This window comes from Miscanthus floridulus, chromosome 3, assembly GCF_019320115.1.
Source record: "Miscanthus floridulus cultivar M001 chromosome 3, ASM1932011v1, whole genome shotgun sequence".
Lineage (NCBI taxonomy): Eukaryota > Viridiplantae > Streptophyta > Magnoliopsida > Poales > Poaceae > Miscanthus > Miscanthus floridulus.
Genome location: NC_089582.1, coordinates 147,246,444 through 147,268,294, shown reverse-complemented (window position 1 = coordinate 147,268,294; position 21,851 = coordinate 147,246,444). Strand labels below are relative to the sequence as shown.

The following is a 21,851-nucleotide window of genomic DNA, read 5'->3' as shown; positions in this document are numbered from 1 at the left end:
CATCTAACATGCTAGGCATATTGTGGGAGGTCACAGAGCACGCACTGCGCCTCATCCTAGGCTCAAAGCTCGCCAAGCAATGCCTGCGCCACTTTGATGATGAGAGGTGCAGGGCCATAGGCGAGGAGGTCGCCAAACTCCCGGCAGCTGGATTCATCAGAGAGGTATTCCATTCTAACTGGCTTGCCAATCCTGTTCTTGTTAAAAAGAAGACCGAGAAATAGAGAATGTGCATTGATTATACTGGCCTCAACAAGGCATGTCCAAAGGATCACTTTCCTTTAGCGCGCATAGACCAGATAGTCAACTCTACCTCGGGATGCGAGATCCTCTCTTTTTCTGGATGCCTACTCAGGCTATCACCAGATTGTGATGAAAGAGACTAATCAGCTCGTAACCTCGTTCATCACCCTGTATGGTTCATACTGTTACGTAACCATGCCCTTTGGTCTAAAGAATGCTAGCGCCACCTACCAAAGGTGCATGCAGCAATGCTTCACCGATCAAATCGACCCACTCGATCAGCCTGATCAAGCCGAGCGGCCAAAACCAACAATCGTTGTCTATGTTGATGACATAGTGGTCAAAATAGCTCAAGCTTGTGACCTGATCGTGAACTTGGTCATGACATTCGTGAACCTCTGAAGGTTCAACATCAAATTGAATCCCAAAAAATGTGTTTTCGAGGTTTTGAAGGGGAAGCTGCTTGGATACATCGTATCCGAACGTGGTATCGAGACCAACCCTGAAAAAATCACGGCCATCTCCAACATGGGCCCTATACGTAATGTCAAGGGCGTACAAAGGCTCACCGGCTATCTAGCTGTCCTGAGTCGGTTCATCTCCTGGCTCATAAAGCGAGGGATGCCTCTCGACAAGCTACTCAAAAGGATAGACACATTTGTCTAGACTGAGGAAGCACAACAGGCTTTGGAGAGCCTCAAAGCATCACTGACGTTGGCCCCAACCCTCATCGCTCCCGAACGGGGAGAACCCCTCATCCTCTACGTCGTGGCAAGCAACCACGTGGTAAGCACCGCCCTAGTCGTCAAAAGGGAGGAGCTGGGACACCACCTTAAGGTCCAATGACCTGTATATTTCATTAGAGAGGTACTCACCGACCCCAAGGTCTGGTACCCCCAGGTGCAAAAACTCCTATACACTATGCTAATGGCGACTTGGAAGCTTCTACACTACTTCACCGACCACGAAGTCGTGGTCGTCACTTCATACTCGCTTGGAGACATCGTCTACAACCGTGACGCCGTAGGACGGATCTCCAAGCGGGCACTTGAACTCATGGGCCATGACATCAGGTATATCCCCCGTACCGCTATTAAGTCTTAGGCTCTCATGGATTTGTCGTTGAATGGACGAAGGTCCAGCTACTGACCCCAGATGTCACCCATGAGTACTGGACAATGTACTTCGATGGGTCCATCATGGCACCCGGCTTGGGGGCTAGAGTGGTTCTGATCTCCCTGGACAAGAGTAGGCTCCGCTATGCCATCCGCCTCCATTTTTCGGCCTCAAACAACACCGTAGAATACGAGACCCTCATCAATGGACTGCGCATCGCCATTGAGCTTGGTGCTACGTGACTCTACGTTCACAGTGACTTAGAGCTGGTCATTGACTAGGTCATGAAGGAGTCCTCCTATAAAAGCCCCCTCATGGCAGCATATTGCCAAGAGGTGCGAAAGCTCGAGGACAAATTTTAGGGGATTGAGCTACATCATGTCCCCCTGAAAGGACAACGATGCCACCGATTTTCTCACAAAATTGGCCGCTAGGCGAGATCCGTCTCTGAGCGGGGTCTTCATCAAAGACCTCCATGAGCCGTTCACCCGCATCCTGGAAGGTCTGATCCAGACACACCCCGACGCCAACCCAGTGCTCGAGGGCTCTAACCCTGATGCTAAATCAGTGCTCGGGGGCTCTGACCCCAATGCCAAACTAGTGATTGGGGGCTCCGACCCTAGTGCCTCCATGATGACGTCGCCCACCGATGTCGCCATGTTGGCACTCGATCAAACCGACTAGCGAGCGCCGCTACTCGCCTACCTCCTCAAGGAGGTTCTCCCACCTAAAAGGACTAAAGCTCGAAGGATTGCTCGACACGCTAAGACGTTCATCACCATCGGTGATGAACTCTATAAGCGAAGTCCATCGAGGGTACTCATGAAGTGCATCCCTACCAACCAAGGAAAACAACTCCTCCTTGAGGTCCATGCCAGAATCTACGGACATCATGCGGCCCTGAGGTCGCTGGTCGGAAAAGCCTTTCACCAAGGTTTTTACTAGCCTACCACACTACGAGATGCACAGGAGGTCGTCCGCAGGTGTGAGGGATGCCAGTTCTACGCTTGGTAAACTTATTTGCCAGCATAGGAGCTCCAAACCATCCCCATCACCTAGTCGTTCGCGGTCTAGGGCCTCGACATGGTAGGACCCCTCAAAAAGGGCCTGGCCAGCTTCACTCACCTACTCGTAGCAATGGACAAATTTACCAAGTGGATAGAGGCAAAGCCCATCACTAACATCTGATCGAAAGAGGCGGTCAAATTCTTCCTCGACGTCATCTACCGGTTCAGTGTTCCTAACTGTATCATCACTGATCACGGAACTAACTTCACTGGAAAGAAGTTCCTGGACTTCAGTGATGGATACGGCATCAGGATCGACTGGGCCTCTGCCAGACACCCACGTACTAACGGTCAGGTCGAGTGTGCCAATGGCATGGTCCTCTAAGGACTTAAGCCACGCATCTTTGATTGGCTCAACAAGTACGCTGAGCGATGGGTCGTAGAGGTCCCAACAATCCTCTAGAGCCTAAGAACGACCCCAAACTGATCCACAGGGTTCACACCCTTCTTCCTGGCCTATGGAGCTGAAGCAGTGCTGTCCTTCGACCTCGACCACGGCGCCCCAAGAGTGAAGGTTTTTGACCGCGATCGAGCCGCATAGGCTCAGTAGGACATAGTCAACCTGCTCAAGGAGGCCCATGAGACGACCGTCATCCGCTTCACTCGCTACCCGCAGACTCTCCATAGGTACCACGAGAGGAAAATCAGAGAAAGGATCCTCCAAGTTGGAGACATAGTGCTTCAAAGGACCCAGTCGACCAAGGAGAAGCACAAACTCTCTCTAACATGGGAAGGACCCTATACGGTGACCGAAGTGATCTGACCGGGCACCTACTGACTGAAGGACGACAACGACGACGTTCTCTCCAACACTTGGAACATCGAACAGTTACGTCGTTTCTTCCATTAAAATTCGGTCTTTACCATTTTCTTTCATTCAACGTTCGCTCCTGCAAAGCACCCTGGCCTGAACACTTTCGACCCAGGTCGCTCGAGGACTCCATGAGGGTGTAATACCACCTTTTTTTACTATCATATGGTAAATACATTTTTTACCCAAACGAAAGGGTAGTCCGTTCCTTTAACTATCTTATGTAACTTTGCTTCAACATTCTGACCAATCGCACCTCGCCTCTACCTATGGTTACGAGTAGCTGAGCCTTGCGGGCCACGCTCAGGCTCTTAAGGTTGTAGCCTACGGGATGAACGGGCAGGTGTAAAAAAGAAAGAATAAAAACAAAGCTATGCTAAGGTAAAAATAAGGAACGAATAGGACAAGCTTTCTCGAACGAAGTAATTCATCACAAAATGAAAATTGATGTATTCGTCAATACAACTGTTTGCACGGGGGCTCTCTCACGAACTTAAACTATTACATCTGCTGGCTACTACTGTGGCCGCCTGGCGGCATCGGCTAACGACACGACCGGTGAAGATAAAGGCTGCTCGCCCTCTGACAGGGCAATGCTTGGCTCGGATAGAGCTTCCGACCTGACCTCCACTCCATCTGCAGGCTAGGTGACGTCTTCTTGACGCACGCCTTCAGCCATGCTTGCACAACAAGCCTTCATCACCCACCACACGGAGACTTGCTTGGCCACCAAACTGTGCGTATGGCAGCAAGCTTTCCTCTAGCGCATAGATGGCATCTGCACTCCAGTCATCGGTGTACCCTCTATAGATAGCGGCAAAGTCTAGGTCCAGGTGTCTTTTGGCCGTAGGCACCAAGTACCACAACAAGTTCATAAGTTCATGAGCATCATCCAAGAGCATTAATTGCCACCAGACATAACCACCACCGCAAGGGTCCTGCCTAATTCCACTCCCTCGACTTCGATGAGCGCAACGGGTACCTCAAGGGTGTCACATCTAAGATGCTCAGTAGAAGAACATGGAGCTCCAAACTTTACCATACAGACAGGGCAGCTCCTGGACAGGGACGCTGCCTGCCGTGGTATGGCCACCATGGCTGGAGGATGTCTCTGACATCTCATCAAACTTTATGAACTAGCCGACCTGAGCAGCTGCAAGGGCAAAAACCCCCATCGGCGTGGTCTCGTGCGGCTTCCCCTCCGACAAAGCTCGTCCAATGAAGATCCATTGAAAAAGTTCACATGTGGCAACATCCCAAAGAAGGCCTCGCAGACGGTGACAAAGTCAACGATGTATAGCACCCTAGTCAGATTGAGGTGCTGCAGCTCTAGGCCCCACTCATCAGGGAGCCCGCGTAGGATCTAGCGTGCCACTTGCTTCAGTGGAAGCTACCCCTTCTCGGTGAAGGTGGCCAGCACTGCCTTGGATGGCCTCCAGCTCGACATTAGGCTCTGGATTCACAAACGGATCTGTGAGTTCTCCCCCTCACTTACCCTCTCTCTCTCACTAAGGAACCGCCGTGGCACACAAACGCTCTTGGCGAGAAGAAAGAAGGAGGAGAGGTGGCAGATGGGGAATAGGCGAAGGAATGGGATGAAAGCCCTCTCCCTTCCCCTATTTAAGGAGGAGGCGTAGCAGTTGGGGAAATGTGTGGGATTAAAGCAAAAAAACCCTCTCTCTTCCCCCATTCAACGCGGATGGGATGTGCCCTGCCCGACGAGACGGTGCCTGGTTAGACGGGATGTGGCCTAGGCATGGCCCACCACTACCGCACGCTAGGCATGGGAAACAAGATGCAACCACCCCAGGCGGCCGTCTGCCTTCCCAGGCGGGACTTGGAAAGGCCCAACTACGGGATCTCCGCCCAGGAGAGACCAACGGGCTTCCTGAGACGATCAGACGGCTCAGGCGAACGCCGAGAGACAGGTAAGGAGCAAAGGGGCGCCCCATGTGGGCCATGCTGACTCTGTCACGAACGACGAGTGTGGATCCCGGTCGGACATATTCGATAGGAGATCCTCAAACCCCGTCACTCAAGTCATCAAGGTAACTCTACCAATCCCCCTTACTTTGTTTGAATTTATAAATACATAAACATCCATTCATCCATTCTCATACATGCATTCACACATTCATCCATGCACGCATTCATTCATTCCATACATCCAAAACATCACATATGCAGTTAAATGCATCACAACGCTTCGTGTTGCGTCATGAAGCGGCAGTTGCCTCATTCAACATGAGCAACGACCGACCGGGGTTCGAAGGCCGGCCCACAAAGGGCTCGAGGCCACCCCGCATCAAACAGAGCCAAGGGAAAAAATGCAGATGAGCCCTAGTGGCCCTCGCCTAGTCTGCTCTGAAGCAGACAGGGTCATCTCAACCTTCTCGTCCAATCCTAACCTCGAGCCATGTCCATAGAATCTCCATCGAGGGGAGGCCAGTGGGCCACCTGGGTCGATCTCCAGAATAACCCAGGCATCTATCGGGACGCGGGTTAAGGAGCAGTAGAATGCCACATGAGGGCTATGCCGATCCTGTCACGAACGATGTACCCGGATTTCACTCGAACGTGCCCATTAGCGAGCTCACTGAGCACGTCACTCAAGCCATCGAGGCAAGCGACGTTAGCTCAGCCCCTCCGGTTGCGAAAACCATAGACGGGGGGTAACGCACAAAAACTCAAAACCAACCCCTTCCGAGCCCAATAGGGCTTAAGGGCTTGGGACGCCCAACACCTCAGCACGACCTTGGCTATGCCTGGATCCGCAAATACGACTCACCCGATCCCTCGGCACATCCGGCGCCTGGATCCATGACTCTGACTCGTCCGATCCCTCGACACGCCCGACGTTTGGATCCGCGACTCTGATTCGCCCGATCCCTAGATCCGTGACTCCTTCTCGCCCGATCCCTCATTGTGCCTAGTGCCTGGATCCGTGACTCTGACTCGCTCGATCCCTCGTTGCGCCTATCGCCTGGATCTGTGACTCCGACTCGCCTGATCCCTCATTACACCCAGCGTATGGATCCGCAACTCCGACTCGCCCAATCCCTTGTTGCGTCCAACGCCTGGGTCCACGACTCCGACTCACCTGATCCCTCGTTGTGCCCAGCGCCTAGATCCATGACTCTGACTCGCTCGATCCCTCGACCCATCCGACGCCTGGATCCATGACTCTGACTCACCCGATTCCTCGTTGCGCCCGGTGCCTAGATCCATGACTCCGACTCGCCTGATCCCTCATTGCGCTCAGTGGGATCCATGACTTTGACTAGCCTGATCCCTCGGCACATCCGACGCCTGGATCCATGACCTTGACTCACCTGATCCCTCGTTGTGCCCAGCGCCTGGATCCACGACTCCTACTTACCCGATCCCTCGGCACGTCCGACGCCTAGATCCATGACTCTGACTTGCTCGATCCCTCATTGTGCCCAGCACCTGGATCCATGACTCCGACTCACCCGATCCCTCGGCACGTCCGATGCCTGGATCTGTGACTCCGACTTGCCTGATCCCTCGTTGCGCCCAGCGCCTGGATCCGTGACTCCAACTCGCCTGATCCCTCGGCACGTCTGATGCCTAGATCCACGACTCTGACTCGCTCGATCCCTTGTTGCGCTCAGTGGGATCCACGACTCTGACTTGTTCGATCCCTTAGCACGTCCGACGCATGAATCCATGACTTTGACTCGCCCGATCCCTTATTGTGCCCAGCGCCTAGATTCGTGACTCTAACTCACCCGATCCCTCGGCACGTCCAATGCCTGGATCCGCGACTCTGACTCACCGATCCCTCGTTGCGCCTAGTGCCTAGATCCTCGACTTCGACTCGTCCGATCCCTTATCTATGCTCGACGCCTAGGTCCATGAGTCCATCTCGCCTGATCCCTCGGTTGACCCTCGGTTGTGTCTGATGCCTGCGTCCACGAGTCCGTCTCGCCCGATCCCTCGGCTGTGCCCGATGTATGGGTCTGCGACTCCATCTCGCTCGATCCCTCAGCTATGCCCGACACCTAGGTCCGCGACTTCGTCTCACCTGATCCCTCGGCTGTCCCTCGGCTATGCCCGAACGCCTGGGTCCGCGACTCCATCTCACCTAGTCCCTCGGCTACGACCAAATGCCTGGGACCACGCTCCTAGAAATGATGGGTCAGAAACTGGAAAGAGGAAGCTACGCCCACCAAGGTGCACACACTCACGACCGCTGACAAAAACCCCTAGGCGATTCTGCCCGAATTGCCCGGGGGCTCCTGTCGGGTTCATAAACCCGAGGTCCCTCATGGATCTGCTTCCCAGCAAAAGATTGGCCCAGCAGACGATGTTCCGAACGATGCACAACTCCCGGGCCGGCCCAAGAACCTAACGATAGGTCAGAAGGGCGATCCAATATCCGACCGGAAGGCCTGGCCAAGAAGGAACAACGCTCGCTTTTGACTCCAGCCCGCCTCTCCGACCGGAAGGCCTCGCTTCCAACTTCGACCCGCCTCTCCAACCGAAAGGCCTGGCCAAGGAGGAACGAGGCTTGCTTTCGACTCCGATCCGCGTCTTCGACCGGGGATGCACCGGACCTCTGCTTACAGCTCTTCTCCGACTGGCGCAGTCGGAGCCGACTAGGACCAACCGACCGGGATGCCCGCTCGGTGAGGACCCAAGAAACGAGCGGAGCAAGTAAAGGCAGGGCGTCCAAATCAAACCGCAATATCAAGGATCGTACCCTGTACACCTACAGCACAGTACCAACAGGGCATGTCAGAAATGGTGCCTTGCCACCGTCCAGGCATGTCAGAGCCCCAATAGTGTTATGGGCGCCGACGTTTGCCCTACAGTGTTGTGGGCGCCCTCAACTCCCATACCAGGCAAACACGGTAAAATCCCCCACATGCCTCTGGGCATCAACATTATGGTAGACGCCGGCATCTGCTATACCAGAAGAAGACGACGGAACCTCCCACATGGATCTGACATTAAAAACAATATTGTGGGCACCTACAATCATCTTATACCCGATGGTATGGGCAACAAGACTTAATAGACATACTCTTTCTCTCTCGCTTGTAAGGCCGTCCCCTTTATCTATAAACGGAGATGCGCTCTCTCCTAATAAGGGCTCTCGGATGACCAATCTCACAAACACAGACAACAACTCCAACAGGACTCGAACGATTCGAACAACCAACGATCGATTCACCCCCTGCTAACTTTAGACACTCTAAAGCTACACCGAGCACACGCTCGAATACTTAGCGCACGTAGGAGCTCCCGTCACTCTCGGCCCGGAATAAAGTCACCGACCGACTCAAACTGGACGTAGGGCACGTTGCCTGAACCAATATAAACCCTGTGTCATTGAGTGCTAGGCCACATCCGATCACAACGTACGACAAAACTACAAATATTTACGTGTTGGTCACTTTCTGCACCGACACATAGAGACACAAAACCGTGATTTAGAAAAAATAGCTCATGAGTGGAGTTTCTAAAACTAAAAAAAAACTATAGTTTTGACAAAATCATGGTTTTAGAGACTATAAGATTTGTTGCATCCAAACACACAGTAGCTTTTAAAAATCAAAGTATTTCTCCGATCCTTCAAAAATACTTTGCATAAAAAAAAGCCTAAATCTTAATCAGAGGTCACAGCCCCACATGTCATGCAGATGCAGAGTTGTGCAGCCAATCAGCCACCCAAGCAGTGGTCCAGTCCTACGGGTCGGGCAGCGTACCTGGTTCGACCACACCAGAGCCCAAGCTGCCAACGGACCTGAACCGGTCGCGCTTCCGTCTTCCCCAAGTCCTCCTGCCCACCGTCCCGTGCGGTGCGGCGGCGACATGGCGGCGGCCGGCGACCTGTCCGACGATGAGAAGCGGGCGATGCGGGGCAGCAAGTTCGCGCCGCTTCCTCCGCCTCCTCCCTCATCGCGCCCCCAGCCGAGGTACCGCGCGGCCCCCTTCTCCGTAGCCTGCGTCCAGATCTACCGATAACCGATTCAGCGCGTGTTGTGTTGTTGCGGTTGCGGGTGGCGACTGGATTCTATTCTACTGGATACTGCTTGCTTGATGTTGCGAACAAATTGATAGAGCGGAGGCTGTGTAGGCGTGGAGTAAGGTTTTGCCAAACCGCCATTTAGCTGCTTTGTTAGATGGAAACAGCGTGTATTTGAAGTAAATTTCAAATACTGATACTAGTTTGTGTAATCCGTGACTCGTGGTTTGGAGAAATATAATTTTTAGTGCAAATTATGCTTTAGATTTTAGTTTCAGCTAATCAGTACCCTTTTTGTTCATGATACTGACAGGCGCCTCCCCTGCCTAGGGCTTCAATATGAGCAGAAAATTACTTGTACCTTGAAATTCGTATCACTGGGATGCTATTGATTGATTGGCACGTATGAATTTAGGTGTAACTGCTTTTGGAGTTCTAGGAGTTCTTTCATTTGTGCTTGCTTCTGTCAATGCAATGCAAGCTTATACATATACACCTAAAACACAAAATCCTTGTACATACCTAAAAAAAGCAAGAGAGCAAGTTGAAGCCTGACTTGTGTGGCACACTGGCACATGAATCATGAAGTATAGTAGTACTGCAGCAAATCTTGTAGTGCTAATATAACTTTAGTTACTTTAACAATATTGCTCTGTGGAAATCATATGATCTTTCCTGTGTATCTTTTTTTTTTCCGATACGCGCATAACATTATTATGTATTGCTTTATCAAATAGGATGGCCCATCCTGGAGGACCACTAACTACAAACAAGGCTGCTGCTTTAGCAAAATTCCTCGAGAGAAAACTTCAGCAGCCTGATGGCTTGGACTCCCTGAACCCTGACCTTGTAAAACTGGCTGTGAAAAATGCAAAGGAAACCATAAAAGCTAGCAATGGTACACTTCTCCCACCATTCCTCTATATGTAATGTACTCTGGATTCTGGAAAATATGTATCATGTGAATTATCCCTTTATGTAACAAGGTCAGGCCTTCATTGGTGATATTGATTTTCTTCCATACCATGTGGCACTTGTTGGTGCAACATAGGAGTATGAAATGGACCTCATATTAGTTACATAGGAGTATGAAATGGACCTCATATTAGTTACGTAGCCCACTTTTTTTTTTTGCATGCTTTACAAGTGTTTATCTGTACTGTATCCTTTTGCTAAGATACAGTGACTCATTGGGCCACATGGAAAAAGTTCAGATGAGACTGCCACATACTGTATGTAGTTTTACCTTGTGTGAGACTTGATAACGATATATGTCTGAAATAGTAAGGACAAAATTAAGCTTGACACTAGATTGATTTTACCCTTTTACCAATTAATAAACTGCGTCTAACATTTTGCTTGGTGTCGAATTGGCTTCTAAGATGATATTCTTGTGGCAAACCTCATTCACTGTTTTGTCATTCGTGATGATTGTCGAGTTACTTCCCATATATCTGTAAGGTAGCAAAGTTGACCTACATAGTACATCCACTCAGAACAATATTGGACCTACATTTTTACGGCTTTATATTGCTGATTGCAGGAGAGCCTTCAACTTCAGGAAGAGTAGTACGGCATGTTTCCTCATTTGAGGATGGATCTGAGGTATCGTTGTTGATTATAGATTTTCTTAAATGAGTCCCTTAATTTGATTCAGCACTTAACTTTTAAGAGTAACAGGATTCTGAAGATGAAGCAGAGGTGAAGGGGATCAAAAGAAAAAGGAAAAATAAGGTACATACGTATCCTTATTATGCAGTTAAAATGTCCTTTATATCTGGCATATCATATATCCAGTTGGTTTTGTGCAAGGTTCATTGAGTTGCATCTGACATAGTTATTTGTATTTATCATCAGAAGGTTAAAGCTCATCAAGATGACGAACAACAGAGCAAGAAAAAGAAGAAAAAGAAAAATAAAAAGAAAAAGGGCAAAGGTAATACAGTATATGTTCTTTTTTTCTCCCTTGCTTTTTCATGTAAAAGAAATTGATTGGTGGATGGGCAACGTACTGAAACTAAGCCACCATGCCATTGCTGAACCTGCTTGTTGTAGATCATATAGGTTTGAGGTGCTGTCAGAGTGTCAGCATGCAAACTTTCTGTTGATAATGATCCATAGTGTTCTAATGCCTCAGATTAGATCACTGGATTTTGCTATATGAAATACTCCTCCATTTGAAATTATAAGTCGTTTTGACTTTTCTATATACATAGCTTTTGCTATGTACTTAGTAACTTAGATATACACTGTGTCTATAGATTACATAGTAAAAGCAATGTATCTAGAAAAACCAAAATGTCTTATAATTTTGAATTGGATGGAGTAGTTTATTATCTGCACAACCACCTTAGCAGATACCACGTAAATGGGACATTTCTGTTTGTTTATGCTATTTTATTCCTTAATATTGAATGCACCATGATATTACTGGGGATGTTCAAGTCGTCTGCAGATAGCACTTTGTATATGTGATGAATATTTTCCTAATTGAATGCAGGTCTTTGATGATTCCATGCCCCAGGAAGCGTCAAAGAAGGGATGATTCTTTAACTAAACTTGTACTAGGATGCTACAAGCAGACAAGCTCAATCTCAAAAGAAGGGTGGGTGGGGGAGGGAATCAATCATCCCCCTTTTTGTGTTCCTGCCGTTCAAATTTACTGGTTTCATCTGGACCCGTTAGCACTGTAAACTTACTCCGCCTATCACATGAGCATCGAGAGTTCCATTTGCTCTAAAGGGGCAGGCTTAGCAAGGATCCTTGCATCTATGTGCAAGAGGGTACAATGAGACACGCACTTTACATGGGAACTAATTCCTTCCAGGTTGTACAATCGAGTTTAGCAGTCTTTGTTTGCAGATGTCATGAATGTCGTGTGCTGCATCTCCGCAAGTTTTTCCTATGCTTGCTAATCATGGTATGCAGCTGATGATCAACCTCCCATCAGGCTTTACTTGTGTGTTAAAATGCTCGCGTGTCTTTTCACTGCATACAAGACCAGTCGCATGAATATTGAAATGGGATGGGAAAACCTGGCTCTGGCTGGGCCCTTTCCCCTCCGTCCGCAGAATTCCTGCCCGCTGTTGTGTCTTTTTCTGGGATTACGTGCCATGTTCGTTTGGCTGATAAGCTATGGTTGAAATTTTGTTTGTTGGCTGAAAAAAAAAAATACTACTTATAAGCGATGATTATGGGAGGCTGACCCGGCCGGATGAAGCTGTCAGGCTCATCACCAGGACCAGGCCTAGCCTGTTGTTTCCTGAGGAGTCAACATGTCGTAACGAGAGCAGCCAAGCCATGGCCCTCTCCGCTCGTGCAGCCTGCGCTACACGGGCTGCTAGTGTACAGTTAAAGCAAGCTACGTAGGATCTGCCTGCAGCCATTGCTCTAGGAATTGGAGACTGCCCGTACGTGCACCCCACCCCCAAATGAGAGAGAGACCAACTGCTAATTGGTAAATCAGTGTAAGGACAAGGATTTGCTCTATATTTTTCCTATAAAATGGACTGTTTTTTTTTATGGAATTCTACATTCAAAACGGGCTCTTGTTATATAGTGAAATTTTGCATACTAGTAGTCCGGCAAAACTAGTGCAAAATAATGAAATTGACTCTTTTAACAAATTAGGTTTTGTTTGGAACACGGAAATTGTTTTTCCTTTTTTTATGAATTCAAATTGATTTTCATAATTTTGAATGGATTTTTTTTGAAATTCCTATATTCCACATGGATCCTTGTTATATATAGTGAAATTTTGCATGCACAAGAGGGGTGAAGCAAGGGATAGTCCCGCCAAAACTAAGGACAAAATAACAGGTTTCGCAGCATGGTTATTTGACTCTTGGTATCAGAGGACGCCTTAGAGCTAAACCTGGTAATGTTGTGAAATCTGATCTGAACTCGCCCCCAACCATTCGTGATGAGCTCAAACTTAAAAACCCACCGAGTCCACCAACTGGATTATTCCAACCACACCAACCCAGTCCCGTATGCTATTTGAAACCAAACCAATCCAAAACCCAGACCCGTGTGCAGGCTGAGCTTGCTCCCTACGCCTGCAGTACCCAGAATGCAAACGCGTCGTTGCATCTTTGGACTACGCCTGCAGCAAGCAGCAAACGAGCACATCGTTGCAACTAGGTACTTTGGAAAAAAAAAATCAAAACATAGATATGGCGATATGGCATGGTGGGATGCCATGGCGGAGTCGACGAGGCTACGAGGGTTTCCATTGGATCGAACCAAACCAACACACAATGGCTATTGCCCTAAACCGAACCGGCCCATTAGATTTTTCAACCTATTTCCAACCAAACTGTGGTAGCCCAAATACGAAACCAAACCGCTAAATCCGGTTTCGGCCCAGACCCGGCCATTACCAGCTTTACTTAGAGCATCTCCAAAGGTTAATTATCCCGCCTCTAGTCTATACCAAAAATATGCAATGTAAGGGATTGTGGTTGCTCTAATAAATTATTCATACTATTTGTAATGCCTAAAAGCTTTATGTAACTTAACTATTCAAAATCTATCCCCTCTTCCTCCAACATCGGAGATGTGGGATTAAAGATGCTGAGCCAGCCATGGCGATGGCAACACATGTGTGTACAGTACATCGTGGATAGGATAGGCAGGTGGAGGACGGAGTTTCTCTCTTTTTTATTACCCATCGTGGAAAGTGAAAAAGCCCGGCGGGCGCGGAAGAAAAGAAAACCAACCACGGTCCTTGTTGCCATTTCGGGAGGCTGTGTGGCCTGTCTGTCAGGCTCATCAGCCTAGCTGTGCGCGAATGGACCAGGCCGCGGCCTGACACGTCGCCGGGCGGCGGATTCCTCCTCCTCTCGGGCCTCTGCCCTTCTCTCAATTCATCCATGAGATTCACCGTGCATGTGTCGCGTGAACAGTGCCCCCATCCATCCATCGTTCAACTTGCTGCATCCGTCACTCACCCGACACCTGGTCTGCCTTGCTCAGTTGCTCTCTAGTCTGGTCTGGTCTGCCAGGGAGAAGCGATGGAGAAGGGAGGGCCCGAGCTGCTTTCTATTCTACCGGTACCAGTACATGTCACGCTCGGGGTCGGGGATCCGGATCATGAGTGAGAGTGAACAGTCACCTCAAGCCGGGCGCTGTCAGCTGGATGGATCGTGACATTCCTCACAACCACAGAGCGCGCGCAGGAGAGAGGACGCGTACACTAGCTAGGTAGCAGCAGCCAGGGGGAACAGGGAGCTACGCACGCACACGCATGGTATGGTATGGCGCCGAAGCACAACATGGCGAGCGCCGAGAGCAGCGCGGCCGGGCACGTCTTGGGAGCGGCGCGCGGTGCACTGCCGAGGTAGGCAGCAGGAGTGAGGCCGGCCGGGAGGCTACGCATGCGCATCCATTCCTTGTAGGGCCTCGTTTAGATTGCGAAAAAATTTCAACCCGATAAATAGGAGCACTTTTGTCTTATTTAACAAATATTGTCCAATCGTAGATTAACTAGGCTCAAAAGATTCATCTCGTGATTTCGAACCAAACTGTGCAATTAGTTATTTTTTTTACCTATATTTAATACTCCATACAAGCGGCTAAAAATTGATGTGATGAAAAGAGAGTGAAAAAACTTAGAATTTAGATGGCATGTAAACAAGGCCCAGGTCTCATGCAGCGACAACGAGTCGACGGACGACCCTTGCCTGCATGCCTTTCTTCCTTGCTGCAGTGGTTGTTGTTGGTAGCTTTTTTTTGTACGTTATCCATGATTCAATTCGATCTGACCTCAGGGCTCAGGATGCGTACACATACCGGCGACTCTTGTAGACAAAGAGATCGATCATTCGAGAGGACAGTCAGCTGGGGAGAGAAGAGAACCTCCATTTGTTTCGTTCACTCACGGTGGTCACGGTTCACCACATGTGCTGCGCCTGCGGGCGGGCAGGCACGCGTAGTGGACTGTACAAAATCAGACACACACATGTACAGTACAGGGCTACAGCCTACCCGGCCCTCTGTATGGTCATCAGAGCGGAGCGACGATCCCCCTCGTACTTGTCTCTCACTCTGCTCTCTCTCTCTCTATGGTCATCAGAGCGGAGCGACGATCCCTGCTCTCTCTCTCTCTCTCTCTCTTACTTGTCAGTTTTTGCTCCAACACAACATGCACGCATGTGCCCGGCCATACCACAGTCCACACAAGGAGGCTTCTTCCATACATGATATGGTGATATACTACGATACTATGTTCGGTAGGCTGGCCGGTGCTTAGCCGTTCGGCAGCCCAGCACCAGCCGCATCAGCCGAATATGGACGGATCCAGCGGTGGGGCTAGAGGGGCTTCAGCCCCCCTACCCATCCTGAGCACGTGGAGTTTCTCTAAGCCATCTCTTAAAATTTTATGCATACATGTATTAGGTAGAAGGGGCTAAGGTTAAGAGAAGATAAAAAACCTCTATTCTTTTGTTCAGCCCCCCCTAAATTTTTTCATGGCTTCGTCACTGCAGCCGAATGACTGGTGTTATAAGCCGTAGCGTCCAGCGTGGCTAGGGTTCGACGTCTCTCACTTTCTCCCCTTTCTCCCGTCGGTGGCTAGGGTTCCACGCGCCGCTCGTTGCCGTCTCTCTGCGTGTTTCCCTGCGGTGGTCTGTGGCGCGTCGTCGGGCCCCGTCGGTGTCCACCGAATCCGGCCGCCGCCGCCGCCTCTCTACGCCGTCCTCCTCGCCGGGGCTGCGGTGACAGTGACATCCTCCTCCTTCCCCCACCCCGCCTTCGCCCAGCAAGGTAACCCCTGAATCCCACGTCGCCGTCCTCTCACCTGGCCGCCTCTGAGCCGCAGCTGTTCGTCTTGTAGTTTGACCCCCGCGCGGCTAGGGTTTCCCGCACTCTTGCTGGGCCTCGGTGACAGGGCTCTCCGCCTCTCTCCTCGGACCCCGCCTCCATCAACGACGACTCTCTCCAGCATGGTAAGCCCCTCGGAACCCGACGCCACCGCAGTTTGACCCGGCCGGATCTGAGATCCAACATGTATTCATGTCTGTTCCTGTATGTGTAGGATAGAAATCCCCACATCTTGTGTAATTGAATGTACGCTTATTTGAGGAAGTTTCTGATGTGTGTTAGAACACCTTGTATCAAGTTGACAAATTTTACAGATTTGCAAATAAATGCAAGGAATTTCGGCTGTGTAATGAATTTGCGTTGTTATTTTTTTTGTTTCTACATTACAGAACTGCTCTACCTACAGATCCATGTTTTAGCTTACTATACCGTATGCTCCACCTCCGCCTCCCACTGTTTCCAAGGCCAATCCATGTTTTAGCTTACTATACCGTATGCCAATCCATGTTTCCAAGGCCAAATCAATTTGCCACAGTGCCCATGTAAGATTGGTTCTACTTATGTTGGCTCTTTTCAATTTGCCACAGTGCCCATGTAGTAACTCTTGGCCTAAGGGACCTCTACATCAAACTGCCATTGAACATGTCATCCTTGTACATCTGATGTTGCTGTTTGCTTTCAATCAAAGTATACTAGTAATCAATATATTTAATGCAATTTCGAAGGTATGCAATATATTGAACATGTCATCCTACAATGTGCACCTGAACTTTGCAAACTAAACATGAAAGTATGACTAATGAATTTACAACATTACTATTCCAGTGGTCAAAATGTGAGACAAGAAATTCTCTGTTGATATTCTAGTTCAGATTATGTTTGACAACACACATTTAATGTTCTTCACCACTGCAAATGTTCTATTTTTAGATTATGTTTAACATCTTACAAGTGTGCTCTATGTTTGCACTGCAGACATAGAAGGGACGTTTCGTCCGGTGGTGACCAACGCTGCCCAAACTGCCAGCGTCGTCAGCTTCGTCTTGTTCTCCAACTGCTGCCAGCCATTACAACCTCCGCTCAAAACGCCGCAAATGGACCCAAAAGGCAAGTTCTCTTTTTCGTCGCTGTCGACGAAATATGGTCGGCGGTCTACCTAGGGGTATGCCCAAGGTAGTAGATTGTCGGCAGACAGATGCGCAAGCTACAAACAAGACAGTGACGTAAGACAGACACGAGGTTTTATCCAGGTTCGGCCACCAAGAAGGCGTAATACCTACGTCCTGCGTCTGATTTGTATTGTTGTATGTCAATGAGAGATGTTTTTTAGAGGGGTCCCCTGCCCGCCTTATATAGTCCAGAGGGCAGGGTTACAGATCTGGAAACTAATCCTAACCAGTTACAATTGCCATATGTGACCGGATAAGGATTCCTATTCTAACCGACTAGGATCTTGCCCGTTCACCAAATCTGCCTTGACTCCTCGCGCGGGACTCCGAACAGGTTGGCCGGGCCACGCGTCGTCTTTTGGTGGACCGGACTCACCGATCCGGGCTGGCCCAAGCTTAGCTGTAAGGATATAGTGGTTAATACCCCCACAGCTAGTCCCCGAGCACCATGTATTATGCTGCGACACGCCATTTTAATCTTCTCCGACAAGTAAGGCTTGAGTCCTTGACATCTTTGACCACCATTGTCGCCAAAGAAGTAGGTTGTCTGAAGAATGTATGGTGCTCTTAAAAAAGAAAAAGATTTTTGTCCTAGGAAGTGTGCCCACTTGTATTTCTGAACAGAAATGTAAGTGCGTCTTGAAGCGTAGCGCCCTTGATCATCAGAGGCGTAGGAGTCGAAAAACAAACACATTCACCACAAGGTGAAGTATGCCCACTTAGTCCCTGAGCCTGGTAGTAGGTGACGTAGGCACGTGGTGCCAGGGTCTAAAAAGAATTCCCAGTTAAGTTGAGAACCCAAGTGTCGTACAAGCAATACGAGATGCACCGGCAGGTGCATCTTACCGATGTAGTCCCCGAGCTTACTGGAAGGCGAAGTATGAGCCTTGTAGCAAGGTCTAAATAAATGTCTCTCAACTGTACGTGAGTACAAATCACATGTAGTCAAGGAAAGCAATCTCCGAGCAGTGGTCGGGATAGTCCCTGAGCACGATAGTAATCCTTACTATCAGTCAAAGCATAAGGGTCGATTAAATAAACACATTCACCGCAAGGTGAAGTGTGCCCACTTAGTCCTCGGGCCTAGTAGTAGGTGACGTAGGCACGTGGTGCCAGGGTCTAAAAAGAAGAATTTCCATTAAAGTTAAGAATCCAACCATCATGCAGGCGATACGAGATGCACCGGCAGGTGCATTGTACCGATGTAGTCCCCGAGCTTGCTGGAAGGCGAAGTATGAGCCTTGTAGCAAGGTCTAAATAAATGTCTCTCAATTGTATGTGAATACAAATCACATGTAGTTGAGGAAAGCAATCTCCGAGCAGTGGTCGGGACAGTCCCCGAGCACATTAATAGCCGGAGCAATCCCCGAACACGGCAGTGGTCGGAGCAGTCCTTGAGCACGACAGTGGTCTGGGCGGTTCCCGAGCAAGGCAGTGGTCTGAGCAGTCCCCGAGCATGGTAGTGGTCTGGTCCATCATTGGGCACAAGACATGCAGCGAAAGGAAAAAGAACGCCGCTTGTATTATTATTTGGTGTATTTATTTATCTCCTTACTCTGTCAAGTCTAAACTGCCACGTCTGGTCAAAAAAGTAGACATATATAACACGTCACTCTCCCTTATTGCTCTTTCTGGCAAACAGTCGCTTGGCACCTATATGGAGGTGCGTCAGTGTGGGCCCTCTCACACTATCAACAAAGAGGCGCGTACACTGGTAACGAAGGGTCACGTTTATTGGCGTAGATCTCGAGGTTGTGAAAACAACCGTCTACGTTGCGTGCGCACGTCTCCCAAGAATCTCAGGCAGACAAAACAACAGAGCTCTTGGTTATTTATAATATAGAACTGGTAAGTTACTTTTTACCGATCCCCATTGTCATTCACCGCCGCAACCTTCTTCTTCCTCTTGCCGAACCCTATTCCTCCGAAAATCATCACCAACCCCCCCCCCCCCCCCCCCGCCACCGCATCCACCCCCTTAGTAAGGACAGATTAATGGCGAAGAGAGACGCCCAGAAGAAAGGCGGAGTCATGGCGAAGGAGTGGTGGAAGTCAAGGAGCAATGAGCAGACCATCAAAGACCTCATCGCCATGGGAGTGCTCCACAATAAAGCACTCGTGGGATGGCGTGCGCCGGAAGGAGAAAGCTTCCCCGATCCACAATCAGGTGAGATTATAGTTTTCGAGGATTTCTTCAAATGGGGTTTTGGGGTTCTAGTGCACCCTTTCCTTCAGGGTCTCTGCTTGTATTACGAGATTGGGATTTGCAATCTGCATCCCAACTCGATTCTTCTTGTCTCCACCTTCATCCATCTTTGTGAGGTCTATGGTGGCTTCTAGCCCCATTTTGACCTCTTTCGCCACCTGTTCTGTCTGCGGAAGAAAGGGAGTGGCGGCTCGAAGATAGCCAGAGGCGTCTACCTCAATCTGCGTGATGGTATGAAGGCCTAGTACTTGCACTGCCCCTAGAACACCTCGTTGGACGAATGGTACAAGAAGTGGTTCTACATCCATGAAGAGCCGAACACAATCACCCTATGTGACATGGGGTTGATTCCAGAGAAGAAGAACAGCTGGTCAGAGAAGCCCAGGCACTTGGAGCAGATCACAGAACTGCTCGGGATGATCCCATGGGGAAAGCTGGATGGTCCAAGTGTGGTCGGGAACTTTATCAGCCGAAGGATCCAGCCCTACCAGAAGAGGGTACATCCTAGCTTCGAGTACCAGGGGAGCGCAGATCCAACGAGGACTAGGAAAGAGGTGCTCGACAAGATAGAAGTCAAGGCCAGGATTGGGGAGATATTCAACCTAGCCGATCCCAATTACGTTAGGTTAAACGACATCGAGCACGCCTTCAAGCTGGCCCGACCTTCCCCAAAGGTAAATGATGCTTCCTTGTACCTGTAGAATCATGTTGTAACAAGAATTTGACTGTTGTCTCCTTTATGTTTCCTAGAGTAATGGTCGTGACCAGGCAGCAGTGTTCGTGTCTCTGCCTCTGGTGTGGATTGGCCATAAGTTGTCAGCCCAGCCGCCTAGACCAATGCCAGGACCAAAGATGTCCACTAGGCGGCACTCGAGGTTGTGGAGGATGCATCGGCTAGAGTTGCTGGCAAGCGGCCGGCTACCAACAAACGTCGCTAGGCCATCTTCCCCCTTTCAGATGATGAAACAGAGGATGCGGACATCTTCCGACTCATCCCTCGAAAGAGGAGACAAATGGGGTCGACGGAGCAGGGTGGCTCCTCTGTGCCAGCAGTGATCGCATCACCGACCATTACAACACAGAGGACAAGTGGGGGAAGTGTCGAGCACCAAACCCCGGCACCCGTACCGATCATGGAAAAAGACCCGGTGGAACCCACCGAGCATGTGGAGCAGGCGTGATCGAAGAGACGCTCCTTCGCCACGTCATTCCGTGCTTCCAAGCTATAAGTATCTATAACTTTGATGTAAGCTTATAATTTGTATTGAATACTATTGTCTTCTGAACTTTTCCCTGGTATATTAGGTCGGCGTCCACCAAAAATCCCGACCAGCTAGCCGGGTGTGGCATGGCTTCACCAGTACTGGCAAAAAGAACTGCTCGGTAGCCGATTGTGGAGGAACCTATAGAAGAAATTCCGCTGGAACCTCAGCAGACGAGCGGCCAGACATCAGTCCCCGAGTAGCTGGTCGAGAAGACAGCCGAGCAAAGTACAAGTGCTCTGAGCACTAACCCTGCTGAAGCAGGTACCTTGGCGCCAAGGGAACCAGAGCAAGCTAAGGAGCAGCAACCGGAGTTGGCACAAAGCACGCTAGCCGATGCTATGGCTCGTGGGAAGGCCATAGTGGTCGCGGAGACTACAGACTCAAGACTAGCGCCGCCCCCTGAACAAGAGGCCGAAGAGGACAAAGTAGAAGAAATCCTGGGCTGTCCCCAAGATAAACGACAACATGTATATGTGTCGCGCTGGCGGAACCACGAGTGGGTTATGCACGAAGAAATCCCAGAGGTTGAAGAGACCCTAAAAGTTGAACGGGCGGCAAAGCGTCTGGTGACAGAAGTCCAGGTATGTTTGGCTTGACCACTTGACCCTGTTATGTAGTCGATCTGTCTGACTTAGCTTGTTTATATGCAGGACTTGATGAAGACCGCGAAGTACCAAAAGAGGTGCTTCGACCAGATTGAGGGAATCACGGCGAGCAATAAAGAGCTGGCGGCCGAGGTGGAATGCTTGCGCCGCCAACTTGAAGCCGCCGACCAGGAGAGGACAGAGCGAGAGGCATATAACCAGAACCTGGTTGGCCAGCTCAAAAACAAAGAGCAGGAAAAAACAAGTAAGTTGTCATTTTATCACAGCAAGTGTATGACGCATGTTGTTGCGTTGTTGGTAGTGACTGTTGTAATGCAGGCTTAGAAGCTGAAGTATCCCGCCTCCAAGAGGAGAATAGCCGTGTGACCGCAGAGTGTGGTCGTCTAAAGGAGGACAACCAAAAACTGGCCCGCAACTAGTCTCAACTCCAGGACCACACCACCAAAATGAAGGAGGAACTAAAAAGTAAGTATTCCAGACCACCTTTCTCATTATGTTGCCCGCCTTGTCTTGTCGTGCCATTACATTTGATGTCTTGTACGGTGTGCAGTT

The 21,851-nt window shown here is 49.7% G+C and overlaps 2 protein-coding genes across 2 annotated transcripts; both read left to right on the top strand.

Annotated features, from left to right (window-relative positions):
- Positions 1-8,993: 8,993 nt before the first annotated feature.
- Positions 8,994-12,095, top strand: LOC136547439 (nucleolar protein 58-like). Its single transcript, XM_066539388.1, has 6 exons — positions 8,994-9,182; positions 9,970-10,130; positions 10,776-10,837; positions 10,913-10,966; positions 11,090-11,168; positions 11,733-12,095. Exons 1-6 carry the CDS (start codon positions 9,079-9,081, stop codon positions 11,738-11,740), a joined length of 468 nt encoding a protein of 155 aa, XP_066395485.1. The 5' UTR covers positions 8,994-9,078; the 3' UTR covers positions 11,741-12,095.
- An 8,937-nt stretch (positions 12,096-21,032) lies between these two features.
- LOC136544663 (uncharacterized) lies at positions 21,033-21,718 on the top strand. Its single transcript, XM_066536742.1, has 3 exons — positions 21,033-21,119; positions 21,345-21,543; positions 21,618-21,718. The coding sequence occupies exons 1-3, from the start codon at positions 21,033-21,035 to the stop codon at positions 21,716-21,718; spliced, it is 387 nt and encodes a 128-aa protein (XP_066392839.1).
- Positions 21,719-21,851: the final 133 nt, after the last annotated feature.

Excerpts from the sequence above, each read along its gene's own strand:
- LOC136547439 (XM_066539388.1), top strand. The coding sequence starts at position 9,079 with ATGGCGGCGGCCGGCGACCTGTCCGACGATGAGAAGCGGGCGATGCGG. Across the intron at positions 9,183-9,969 it reads TCATCGCGCCCCCAGCCGAG|GATGGCCCATCCTGGAGGAC; the intron begins GTACCGCGCGGC and ends TTTATCAAATAG. Across the intron at positions 10,967-11,089 it reads AAAGAAAAAGGAAAAATAAG|AAGGTTAAAGCTCATCAAGA; the intron begins GTACATACGTAT and ends ATTTATCATCAG.
- LOC136544663 (XM_066536742.1), top strand. The coding sequence starts at position 21,033 with ATGGCTCGTGGGAAGGCCATAGTGGTCGCGGAGACTACAGACTCAAGA. Across the intron at positions 21,120-21,344 it reads AAGAGGCCGAAGAGGACAAA|GACTTGATGAAGACCGCGAA; the intron begins GTAGAAGAAATC and ends GTTTATATGCAG. Across the intron at positions 21,544-21,617 it reads CAAAGAGCAGGAAAAAACAA|GCTTAGAAGCTGAAGTATCC; the intron begins GTAAGTTGTCAT and ends GTTGTAATGCAG.